The following is a 13,588-nucleotide window of genomic DNA, read 5'->3' as shown; positions in this document are numbered from 1 at the left end:
TCATTGCAACAGACAAGATTTCATTTTTTTATGACTGAATAATATTCCTGTGTGTGTGTGTGTGTGTGTGTATGTATGTGTGTGCGTTTAATCACTTCTTCTTTATCCAATCACCAATCAATAGACACTTAGGCCAACTCCATATCTTGGCTATTGTCAATAATGTTGCAATAAACATATAGGTGCATGTATTCCTTTGAATTTGTGTTTTTATATTATTTTGGTCATTATCTACTAGCGGAATTACTTGATCATAGGATAGTTTTATTTTCAACTTTTTGAGGAACCTCCATGCTGTTTGCCAGTGTGGTTGTGCCAGTTCGCATTCCTGGCAACCATGTATGAATGTTCCTTTTTCTACACATCAATGCCAACATTTCTTTCTTATGTTTTTCATTTTAACCACTCTGACAGGAGCGAGATGATATCTCATTGTAGTTTGGATTTGCATTTTCTTGAAGATAAGTGATGTTCAGAATCTTCCTATATGTGTGTTGGCAATCTGTATGTCTTTGGAAAAATGTCTGTTCATATCTTCTGCTCATTTTTTAAATTAGATTATTTGTTTTGGGGGTGTTGAATTTTATGTTTTATTATATATTTAGGACACTAACCCTTTATTGGATATGTCATTTGCAAATATCAACTCCCATTTAGTAGGTTGTTTTACATTTTGTTGATTTTTTTCCTTCACCATGCAGAAGCTTTTTATTTTGATGTAGTCCCTTCCAATAGTTGATTCTTGCTTTTGTTTTCCTTCCTTCAGGAGCCTTATCTAGAAAAAAGTTGCTATAGCCAATGTCAAAGAAATAACTGCTGGGTTCTCTTCTAGTTTTATGGTTTCGGGTCTCACCTTTAGGTCTTTAATCCACTTATAGTTTGTTTTTGTATATGGGTTTAAAAAGTGGTCCAGTTTCCTTCTTTTGCATGTTGATGTCCATTTTCCCCAGCACTACTTTTTGAAGACTGCTTTTATCCATTGGATAGTCCTTGCTGATTTGTTGAAGATTAATTGACCATATAATTCTGGGCTTATTTGGGGGTATTCTATTCTATTGATATATGTGTCTATTTTTGCGCCAGTACCATACTGTTTTGATCACTACAGCTTTGCAATATGTCTTGAAATATGGAATTGTGATGCCTCCAACTTTGCTTTCCTTTTTCAAAATTGCTTTGGCTATTCGGAGTCTTTTGTGGTTCCATACAAATTTTAGGATTGTTTATTCCAGTCATATGAAAAAAAAGCTATGGGTATTTTGACAGAAATTGCATTAAATGTGTAGAATGTTTTGAGTAGTATAGATGTTTTAGCAATACTTATCCCTCTAAGGCATGAGCATGGAATGCCTTTCCATTTCTTTGTGTCATCTTCAATTTCTTTCATCAGTATTGTATAGTTTTCATAGTACAGGTCTTTCACCTCTTTGGTTAGGTTTATTCCAAAGAATCTTATTTTTTTGGTGCAATTATAAGTGGGATTGTTTGCTTAATATCTTTTTCTGCTGCTGCATTATTGGTGTACAGAAATGCAACAAGTTTCTGTATATTGGTTTTGTAACCTGTGACTTTGCTGAATTTTTTCATCAGTTTTAGCATCTTTTGGTTGAATTATTTCAGGTTTTCTATATATAGTATCAAGTTGTCTGCATATAGTGAAATTTTTATTTCTTCATTACCAATTTAGATGCCTTTTACTTCTTTTTGTTGTCTGGTTGCTGTGGCTAGGACTTCCAGTATTATGTTGAATAAAATTGGTGAGAGTGGACATGTTTTTATTGTTCCTGACCTTAGGGGGAAAGCTCTCAATGTTTCCCCCATTAAGGATGTTGTTAGCTGTGGAATTTTTTATTTGGCCTTTCTGTTGTTCAAGTATGTTCCCTCTGAACCTACTTTGTTGAGGGTTTTTATCATGAATGGATATTGTCTTTGTCAAATTTTTTTTCTGCATGTATTGAAATGATCATATGGTCCTTGTTCTTTCTTTTATTGATGTGATGTATCACATTGTTTGATTTGCAAATATTGAACCAGGCTTGAAACCCAGGATTAAGTCCCACTTGGTTTTAGGAAATTATTTTTTTAATGTATTGTTGGAATGGGTTTGCTAGTACTTTGTTGAGGATTTTTGCATCTGTGTTCAACAGGGATATTGGCCTGTAGTTGTCTTTTATAGTGGTATCTTTATCTGGTTTTGGTGTCAGGGTCATTTTGGCTTCATAGACTGAATTTGGAAGTTTTCTTTCCCTTTTAATTTTTAGGAATAGTTTGAGAAAAATAGGCATTAACTGTTCTTTAAATGTCTGGCAACATGCCTTCACCTGTGAAGGCATCTGTTTCTGGACTGTTGTTTGGAGATTTTTTTTATTACTGGTTTAACTTCTTTGCAGGTTATCAGTCCCTTCAAATTTTCTATTACTTCCAGTTTCAGGTTTTTTTTTTTTTGTTTATATGTTTCTAGGAATTCATCCATTTCTTCTAGGTTGTCCGATTTTTTGGCATATAGTTTTTCATAATATTCTTTTACAAAATTGTATTTCTATGGTGTTAGTTGTTATTTGTCCTCTCTCATATGAGAGAGTTGAGATTTTATTTGAGTCCTTTCTCTTTTTTTCTTTGATAAGTCTTGCTAGAGGATTATCAATTTTATTGATTGCTTCAAAGACCCATCTCCTGGTTTCATTGATATGTTCTATTTGCTTTTGTTTTTAGTTTCTACATCATTTATTTGCTCTCTAATCTTTATTGTTTCTTTCCTTCTCCTGGTCTTAGGTTTTGTGTTTTGTTCTTTTTCTAGTTTCTCTAGGTGTAAGTTTAGGTTATTTGAGATTTTTCTTGCTTTTTTTGAAAGTCTTCTATTGCTATAAAAATCCCTCTTAGAATCACTTCTATTGCATCCCAAAGTTTCGGACCACTGTATTTTCATTTTCATTTGTTACTATGTATATTTAATTTTTTTCTTTTGTTTCCTACTTCATCTATTCACTGTTTAGTAGCATGTTATTTAACCTCTGTGTATTTGTGCTCTTTCCAGATTTTTAATTGTGATTGATTTCTGGTTTCATAGTGTTGTGGCCAGAAAAGACACAGGGTATGACTTTGATCTTCTTGAATTTGTTGAGGCTTGTTTTGAGGGCTAATATGTGATCTATTCTGGAGAATGTTCCTTGTGCACTTGAAAAGAATGTTTATTCTGCTGTTACAGGATGGAATCTTCTGAATGTATCTGTTAAATCCTTCTGTTCCAGTGTGTCATTCAAAGCCATTTTTTCCCTATATATTTTCTGTTTAGATGATCTGTCCATTGATATAAGTGTTGTGCTAAATTCTACTGTCACTGTGCTATTACCAGTTAATTTGTTTCTTTTTTTTAAAGATTTTATTTATTTATCTGACAGACAGAGATCACAAGCAAGCAGAGAGGCAGGCAGAGAGAGGTGGAAGCAGGCTCCCCACTGAGTAGGGAGTCCGATGTGGGGCTCGATCCCAGGACCCTGGGATCATGACGTGAGCCGAAGGCAGAGGCTTTAACCCACTGAGCCACCCAGGTGCCCCAATTTCTTTGTTTCTTATTAACTGTTCTATGTATTCTTGTGTTCCCATGTTTTCTAAATATTTACAATTGTTATATCTTCTTGTTGGATTATCCCCTTATGATTATATAGTGTCCTTCTTTGTTTCTTGTTGTGGTGTATTTTAAAGTCTATTTTGTCTGATGTAAGTATTGTTACTCCAGCTTTCTTTCACTTCCATTTTCATGATAGGTATTTCTCTATCCCCCTGCCTTTCAATCTGCAAGTGTCTCTAGGTCAAAATGAGTACCTTTTAGACAGCATATAGATGGGTCTTAATTCCTTTATCCATTCAGTCACCTTATGCCTTTTGATAGAAGCATTTAGTTCATTTGCATTCAAAGTAATTATTGATATATAGTATTTATTGTTATAAATAGTATAGATAGTATTATATCTAGTATAGATATAGTATATATAGATAGTATACAGTATTTGATTACTTGTTTTGTGATTGTTTCTGAGGATTTTCTCTGCTCATTTCTTGTTTTTCTCTCCTTTTACTTATATATTTGGATTTCTTTCTCTTTATTCTTTGCATATTTATTAGTGGGTTTTGATTTATGGTTACCATTAGCTTTGTCTATAACATTAAAGATGCTCATTTTTATTAGCTTTAATTGTTGTGCCTTGTTTTTTACTTAGTGAAAGGGTTTTCTCATTCACCCTTTTTTCCCCTTCTATAGTTTCTGCCCCTGCTCACTGTCTAAAGAAGGCATACCACTTGTGACAGGCAAAGACAGTAAACAGCTCATTGAAAATCTGTTTTTGGGAAACAGCTAAACCCCAGCCATGCTCTGCTTTAGAGGGAGGTGTGTCAAGCACTCCACTTATGAAGACCTGAACATGAAGCCAATAATGACCCAGAACAAATGAAAGCTGTGGACAGAAACATAACTGCAAGTGTTTTAGCAGGAAACAAGCAGGTAAATTAACAGTGAAACACATGTCTTCATAACCAACCAGAAACCATTACTTGTTTCACAACCTTCATTTTATTCTTCTTGAGATGAGTGTAGGAGCAAAGTGGGATACATTTGTCAGAAACTAGATAATTCTTGGCCAGTGTTCAAAAGCAAAACACCTTCTCTGGTCTGCAGAGAGAGCCAACATGGAATTGAGAAAAACCTCTAAAAACACATTCAGGTCTGCTTAAACAAGATAGGATTTTTCTCTCCTTCAAGCCCTGACCAGTTCATAATTCACCTCTGTTAAGGAACAGGCAGCTATACATTTTACTTATAAATTCCAAACAGCTACTGCTCATTTGCGTCTCCTTATTCAAATCCAGCCATCCCAGTTCCTCTGAGGTTAACTGCCCAGAAGCTGAGAAGAAATGTTTTCTCTATGAATGCATAATTGGTCATTGATGAAGAAACAGGCATTCACTCAGTCTTACCTGACCTAGGAAAAACTTTCTGACCATCTTTCCAGAAGTCCATGTCAGTCAACACAATCTCCATATAATTTATAAGGTATTAAATATCAAAAATAATGGATCTTTTCAGTTAGCATCTTGGCAGATGATGATAGCAGTACATTTTATGAGAAGCCAGCACAGACTTCTCCCAGTAAAACTGCAAAGAGAAAACTGTGAGTATTGGCCGCAGATCCTACTAGAAAAAGGCTGCTATTATACTCCATTACAGTTAAAGCTATGTATGTACCACCTGGATGGCATCCAATCACATATAACTTTTCCCTCCCTCTTATTTTTTTTCTTTTTTATTAAAAACATGTCCTCTCAATGGCTAGACAGTGGTTTCTAATAAAGAAACAAACTGAAAATCAACCAGGGGAATGTGTGTTGAAAGTAATGGGAGATTTTTCAGAAACACAAGTGACAAGATGCGTCCTTGTAGTGAACTTTCTGTGCTATGTGACATGCCATAGGAACTAAACGCTCCAGTCTAATGTATAACTCAGAAATGTCAGCAAAGTGCCAGAAAGTACAAATTAAATGAGGGGACACTGCAAAATGAAAGGTGGAGTTATTTATGTGGGACTTGAATATAAACATGCTCAAGATTTGTTTCCTTTCTCTGAGCTCTTCTTTGAATATCTAGAAAGATATTCTGGCATCCCTACATTCTACAAAAAAGAAAAAGCCCTCAGAAGTAAAAGATGATAAGGTAATTAAGGTAGCCTCTTTAGGAAATTAGTTTTCTGTTTTGCCAATTGTATTCTAAAAGTCAGACATTTTACTCTTCAATGCTCAGGTTCTAATGAAAGTCAGCATGAAGCAGTTGGAAAAGGTGCTGCACTTTAGGGAAAGAAGTCTTAAAGGATAAGTGGAAGGTCAAAAGAGTATATAGCAAGGGCCTTAACGTCATACAGTCTTGGTTTCCCATTTCCGATCTACCAATTTTTTTATTCAACAAATATCACTTGAGTGTCTACTATATGCTAGATATTGTACTGAAATAGAATAACATTATCACTGTCTTCATGGAACATACATCTTATAGAAAATGATGTAGACAGACACTAAACAAATGAATTAAACAGAAGAATATTAGAGAGTGCCTTGAAGAAAATTGTAATAGGGTACAGTGACAATAGTAATGGCATATCTATTGTAGATTAGATGACCAGGAAAGACCACTCTGAAGAGGTGACATCTGAACCTGAATGATGACAAAGAGCCACCCACAAGAATACCTAGTGTCAAACAATTCTAAACAGAGATAACATCAAAAGCAAAGGCTCTAAGACAAAAATGAGCTTCATTTATTAAAGGAACAGAAAGAAGTCTGACGTACCTGGAGTTCAAGTATGAAAAAGAATAGTAAGAGATGAGGTTGGACAATAGATAAGAGCCTTATCTTGGGTAGTCTTACAATGGTTAGGTGTTGGATTTCATAAAGACCCACTTAATAATGATGAGATTTTGGGCAAGTTGCTTAACTCTGTGTCTTATTTCCTTCATTTGTAAAGATAATAAAAGTACCTACCTCTTATGATTGTTGTAAAGATTAAAAGAGAAAATACACGTAAAGCACAGTGCCTGACATACAGTAAACATTCAATAAATGTAGTTGTTATTATATATTAGAATAATTCTTTCTGTAACTGGGGGCTTATAATCAGACAGGCTGTATGCAAGTCATGGTTCTGTCACTGATTGGCTGCATGACTTTGGCAAAGTTATTTAAGCTTTCTAAGCCTCAGTTTTATCATCTTAAAAAAGAGGTTAGGAGATTTTGTGTGCTATATCCTGATGCACAATGACCATTTGAAATACATTAATTGATATCATCATTGTTATTCAAACTCTTTCTGGTCTTATAAGTGGGAGTAAGCAGCCACTTTTGTGGAATGTTATCTAGAAAACTTAGAAAGATTTCTTTTCCCCAAGCCTCCCTCTTCTCCTTAATGACAGAAGTTCCAGCATTAAAAATGTGTTCCTTGTGCTTAAGATTCGGTCCAGGCTGAACAAAGCAGTACTGGGTAAGAAAACAGGCTTTAATGACATACAGAAATGGGATCAAATCAGATTGCCACTTAAAGCTCTATGACTGTTCTTCAGCTTGAAGAGCCTCAGTTTTCTTATCTGTAGAATGTGGCTAATAATAAAATCATATATATATATATATATATATAGAGAGAGAGAGAGAGAGAGATTATATTATATTATATAGAGATTTTATATATGTGATCTCTCTCATATACTGTATCTGGCACTTAGTAAGCAACATCATCTATATCAGCATTATTAACAAGTACTGTTAGTTCTGGCTCAGCATCAATGATTTTACAGTTCCAGCCTTAGAACTATCAGAGACTTCAGAGATAACTGAGAACAACCTACTTATTTTACTAATAAGGGAATTTAGGCATAGAGGGAGAAAGTTACTTGCCCAAACCTACACAGTGAGTAGAAAAGCTTAGTATGAAAACCAGATTTGAGCTTCCAGGCTAAACATCTTTATTACAACACAGAGTTAGCATTTAGATCTTGCTCAGGGAGCATATTTTGCTGAAAGGAATGGTGGAGACAGAGACAGAAATAGAAAAAACAAGTGAGCTTCTTGCTGTAGGATGAAGCCTGAGGTCATGACATGATCAGCTTTGCTGACTGGAAGTTGCTTAGACTTGGGTCTTCATTAGCCTTTTAAGGACTTTGTGGCTTGGACAAGAACATAAATACCCAAAGGTAGACAGACTAAGCACAGAATCACAGAATTTGAACAATTCAGGGCTTTATAATCCTTTTAAAAACAAAGAAATGTGATGTTTTAAAATCAGAATTTTCTTACACTTCTATATATGCATGGATAAATACAGCATAAACTTAATTAAAATAATTGTATTTATTTATAGAGAGGCAGCCTTCCCTTTTTAATGCTTATGTTCTTTAAAGTTTTAATCTAGGCCTACTGTGGAGCCTGAGATTTGGTTCCAGGTATGTCTTCCCCTTTATTTTTCTCTCTTTTCTATAACACTTATCATCTGTCATTACTTTTTAACTTGGTTATCTGTTTGTTTTGAGCTTTCCCTACTCTGACTCTAGAATATTTAAAACAGCTTTTTATTATAATTTTTTAAAACAGACTTTTATTTATTTATTTAAAGCAGCTTTTTGTCTGTTATAAAAAGACAAATATTTTTTCTATTATAAAAAGACAAATAATCAAATAAAAAACAAATAAACTATTTGTTATTAAAAACAAATAATCAATAACCACCAGTTATTGATCAGTCAGCTATCCAGCTCCTAAATCATCTCATTGTTTTCAGATGGTCTTTTTCCCTTGACTTTCTCCGGGACGCCTTGCTGGAGTCCTAGGGAATTTAATCAAATCTGAGAAATCAGATTCAAGAATCGGCTTGGCAGGAAACCCCAAATAAATCAAAGCCAAATTGCACAAGTCAGAGAAGGTAGAAGTTAATCTTTCAGCTTGATTCCTGAAAAGTCACCAAGGAGTTTGCCATTTACAATTCTGCATTAGTCTTTAGATGGCCTGAAAAACAAAGTATTGGAATTGACTCGAGTACAAATATATCTTAATCAATTCTATCTTGAAGGATGGAGCGAAGATAAAGGAAAAATGGCACTGGGTGCCTACAAATAAAGGCAAAGTTTAATAAATAGTTGACCAAAGCATAACTACTAGATAATCCAAACATTTTATTAAATTTGATGAACATTTGAAATCCAAGTTGTAATTAAAGCTGTATTATTGCTTTTGTTTTTAAGTGTAAAATAAAAATCAACTTTATATTTAGTTATACATTACATTTTTTGGTTACATTGTTCATATGACAAAAGTTTTTATTATTAACAAGTTATATTAACTACAAAAATTGAAATCAATTAAAATATGGAAAATTAAACCAGCTAAATATGGAAATTACACAAAAGGAGACTGATTTATTGATATATTTTATGTCAACCTGATTAATATATCGCATTAAACTCTTTGGTGTCATAATCCTAAAATTTTATAATTTTGAGAGCCAAGAGCACAAATAAAAGGTTACATACAGTTTCTACTTTACAAGTGGAAAAGAAAGAACACTAAAAAAACAAAAAGATTATTCATACTTTGATTACTAATTTGATCTTACAACATAACCTAACAAATGAACTTAGCTTAACTTAACCTAATGTCATTGAACTGAACCTAATGCTTATATATTCTATGTATAATGTTTTCACAAGACAACATAATGCATGATTATCTTTTAGAACTTTAGACCACAAGGAAAAAGTATGCCATTTTTGAAAGTTTAATTTTATTATTGTTCTATTGTTTTAGCATTTTTTTCAATGAGTCCCTAACCGAAGCTCAGATTTAGTCATTTGTATCTGTAAGGAAACAGATTTTACAAAAGAAACTAAACAATTTACTGTATGCCAAGCCTGGTATTGCTTTTTTATTTCTTTCTTTAATATGATATAATATGATATAATATATTATATTATATATTATGTAATATATGTTATATGATATAATATATTATAATGTATAATATATAATATAATATCAACAAAGAATATTAAGTTGGGATTTAGTGTTGGAACATCCAAAAATTCTGTTCTCGGCATGGATACTTTTGATTTACAGAATGACAATAAAGATATTCTCCTCATTCAGTAAGGGTTATAGAGTTGTTGGAGAATGTTACACTAGCAAATGTTAATATGAGGAGAAAATAGTAATTCATAATTAATCAATTGGTATAAAAATGTTGGATGGTTTCCATTAATGATAGGGATTTATAAATATGGTAACATTTGATTTAAAGGATTCGTATAAGGGGAGGTGGGTGAAGGTATAAGTGAAATAAGTGATGGGGATTAAGGAGTGCACTTGTGACGGGCACTGGGTGATGTATAGAATTGCTGAATCACTGTATTAATATACCTGAAACAAATATAACACTCTATATGTTAACTATACTGGAATTAAAATAAAATATAAAGGATTCATGTGAGGAAAAAATTAAGTTACCTTATGCTTATGTTTTAAACTCAAAAATTAGTATTTTTAAGTCTATATATCATCAGAAAGAAAAACAAAGGTTACTGAGAATTTTAAGAATTTGATTATTGTTTAAAATTTTTACTTTTTCTATTATTGCTTTATGGGGTTTGGGGTTTTGTTTTGTTTTGTTTTTAATCACTTCCTGGCACAATTTTAACAACTTACAAGATGCACTGTTCCTGGAAGATTTATTTTAAAAGTTTTAACATTTTTAAGTTGCCATATCATCCAAATATTTAAAAAATTAATTAATATACATTTTAAGAGTGTTTTATTGCTTTGCAACATTTTAATTGTTTTGTCTTTTGTGTGTGTGAGGAATGTAGATGAGGGAATATATTTTCGTTCCTTCTGACATGAGCACAAATGTAGCATCTTTCAAGCTATATTGTGCTCAGAAGCTCTGTTTACATGCCTTAATATACTTAAATCTACATTTCATCCAATAAAGGGTAAAACATTTTACAGGTTATTTTATTTCTTTAATTGCTTAAGCGAGCTATAAAAATGTTTTATCTTCTTTTGTGCATTTGTAAATATTGATTTTAATTGCTCCTGAGCTAGGCACCAGTTTAGCAGCTTCCTAACTGCATTTTGATCCAAAGCATCATATGAAAGTCATGGTATTTTTTAAGTTTTACAAATGTCCAAAAAATATATAAGTTCTAAATTTTTGTGTTTTGTTTTGTAAGGAGTTGTTTTATGGGTTTTCACTGAATTTGGTCCTGATTTGGGCACAAATTTAGCAGATTTCTACCTGTACTGTACTTCAAATTTTCACACAAATTGTACAATATTTTTAATTTTACAGAACTTCAAAAACAAATAAAATGTAAATGCAACTGTTAGGAATTATTTTTTGTTGATTTTATTTTTTATAGTTTTTTTTCTGAGTTTTGTTGTATTGGTTTGGGCTGGTTTATGTATTTTTTTCAATATGCTCCTGACCTGGTCACAATTTCAGCAACAATCTGGCTACATTGTGTTCCAAAACTTAATATGAAAGAAAAAGTGTTTTAAAGTTACAGATCTCTACTCTCAACCCTCAAAAAATATTAAGAAAGTTTTGAGAAAGATTTTTCCATGTGTTTTATTGTTTTATTTTTTGTTAATATGTTGTTGTTGTTGTTGTTGTTTTCAATGTGCTCCTGACCTGGGCACAAATGCATCAGTATTCTGGCTGCATTGTCCTCCAAAGTTTTGTATGAAGAATATTTTATAGAATCAGTCTCTCAAAAGAAAGATAATTGGAAATTCAAGAAAAAATGTTGGTGTTGCTAGTTTTTTAATGGATACCTGTTGTTTTATTTGATTTTCTATTTTGTAATTATTTTGGGCACACATTTAGCAGCTTTCTGGATTTGAAGCTTCATATTAAAATCTTAATGTAGTATAAAAAATGAAGATTAAAAAAACTGACTCTGCTGGGAACTACAAATGTGTAAATCCAGTTACTTTTGTTTCTTCACATCCATATTCAGGCAAACACAATTTATGTTTTACTTTCAAAATATATATAATAAATGTTGCCAGCTTTCTTAAATTTAATACATTTCTTATTAATAATGTTGGGCTAAAATATATTCTTGTGCTAAAATATACTCTATGACAATACAAAAAAGAAAAAAAAAAGACTAACATGTATCAGTAGTAACACAAAGATTTTTTTAAATAATCCCTGAATTTGTTCCATATTTATAGGCCCAACCTAATTACCAAATATTATCAGAGTAGAAATATCTTTATTAAAATTTTTAAAATCATCTCCATATCACTAAAGTCAAGGTCACTGGCTGGCTACTTATATAATGTGGTGCAATGAAATTACAACCCAGTAGAAGAGTTTGTCAATCTCTGTTGGTTGTTGTAATTAGACCTGACCTATAATTATTGAACAAAACAGCGTATGCACAATAAACATTCAAATAAATGTATCTGACTGTATTCAGTACATTAATCTATTTTCAGTATCATTAGCTTCAAACTGTCTTGTTGATAGCAGAGGAAAAAAACATATCTACACCTAAAGACAGTTCTCATTACTTAAAAGGTGGATTCTAACATCAATTCACCACCATTATGTGTTGTTTGATCACTAACTTCTTCTTGAATAGCTGGAAGGGAAGGCTTTGTGGTCAGAGGTGTTTCAGTCTTAAACAGGGACTCCATCTTGATATGGGTATTGATGTAGAAGGACTTCTGAAAAGACTCAAGGGTGAAGTAATAGATGAAAGGATCAAAGCAACAGTTCAGAGTTGCAAGGCACAAGGTGATTGGGTACATAATCTTTGCAAATCTTTCCAACAAACAATTGGTAATGGCTTGGGATCGCACCAGAGCATACAGGAAGAGGACAGAGTTATAGGGTACAAAGCATACCACAAAGACTGCCATATGCACTGTGATCATCTTCAGCACTTTTTTCTTATTGGTCCCAATTTGAGACAGTGTAGCAGGCTTGCGGAGGGTTCTTAGCACCACAGAAGAGCAAGAGACATTCAATATCAGAGGAATGATGAAACCAACAACTTCAATAAATATGGTGATCTTGGACAGATAAGTCTTCCAGACACGTTTGGAGAAGCCCTCAAAGCAGGTGGTGGTTGCATTGTTGACATTAGTGGTGGAGAACAAAGAGGCTGAAATACCACCACTGAGGACTAGGATCCAGACTCCAGCACACACAATGGCAGAATTCCTCCTTGTCCTAATGGTACGAGATCGGAAGGGATAGACAATGGCCAGGAAACGATCCACGCTAATACAGGTGAGGAATAGCATGCTCCCATAGATGTTGGTGAGGAATGCAGTCCCAGAGATCTTGCAAAGGGTGTCACCAAAAGGCCAATGACGGTTGAAATTGTAAAAAATTTTGAAAGGTAGAGTGCAGACAAAGAGCAAATCAGAAAGGGCCAGATTGGTGATGAAAATAGCAGTCTCACTTCTCATTTTCATGCGGAAGCAGAAGACAAACAGAGAGGCACTGTTGGTTATCAGACCCAGGATGAATACAACACTGTAGACAGCACCATTCAGATTATACTTGAAGGAATCATCAACAATGCAAGTATTATTGGCAGTAGCATTGCCTAACCTGGGTCTGAAGCTTGAATTTAAATCTTGAAATTGAAAGTCAATGAATCTTCTGTCACCCATGGATTTTTTTTGTTTTTGTTTTTGTTTTTCAGAAGGCCTGCTGGCTGCAGGGTTCACCACTTTGAGACTAGAGACTGGTAAGAAATATTTTCCTCCTATGGGAGACAAGATGGAATGAATAACCAAATCTGCCTTCCATTCATTTCTGTGGAGTAAAAGATATCTTGTCTACCCAGACTAGAAACAATATGCACGTTCAGCTTGGTTTGACAAGTACGTTTTGAGCACAAACCATATGTCAAAAAGTATATACGAGTATGTTGCAAGACTGGGAGAGATCACACTTAATATAATAAAGGCAATACTATATGCAGCATTGCAATGAACAGGAATAAGATATTGGTTGCTTGAGAGCCTAAACAGGGATGG

At 33.4% G+C, this 13,588-nt stretch overlaps 1 protein-coding gene across 1 annotated transcript; it reads right to left on the bottom strand.

Annotated features, from left to right (window-relative positions):
• Positions 1-12,106: 12,106 nt before the first annotated feature.
• Positions 12,107-13,219, bottom strand: LPAR4 (lysophosphatidic acid receptor 4). The gene has a single exon (XM_032840630.1). It carries the CDS (start codon positions 13,217-13,219, stop codon positions 12,107-12,109), a length of 1,113 nt encoding a protein of 370 aa, XP_032696521.1.
• Between the last annotated feature and the right edge of the window lie 369 nt (positions 13,220-13,588).

The sequence above is a fragment of the Lontra canadensis genome, unplaced genomic scaffold, assembly GCF_010015895.1.
Source record: "Lontra canadensis isolate GAN:19392208 unplaced genomic scaffold, GSC_riverotter_1.0 scaffold114, whole genome shotgun sequence".
NCBI lineage: Eukaryota > Metazoa > Chordata > Mammalia > Carnivora > Mustelidae > Lontra > Lontra canadensis.
The sequence above is the reverse complement of the archived record's forward strand: the minus strand, read 5'-3'. Positions and strand labels throughout refer to the sequence as shown.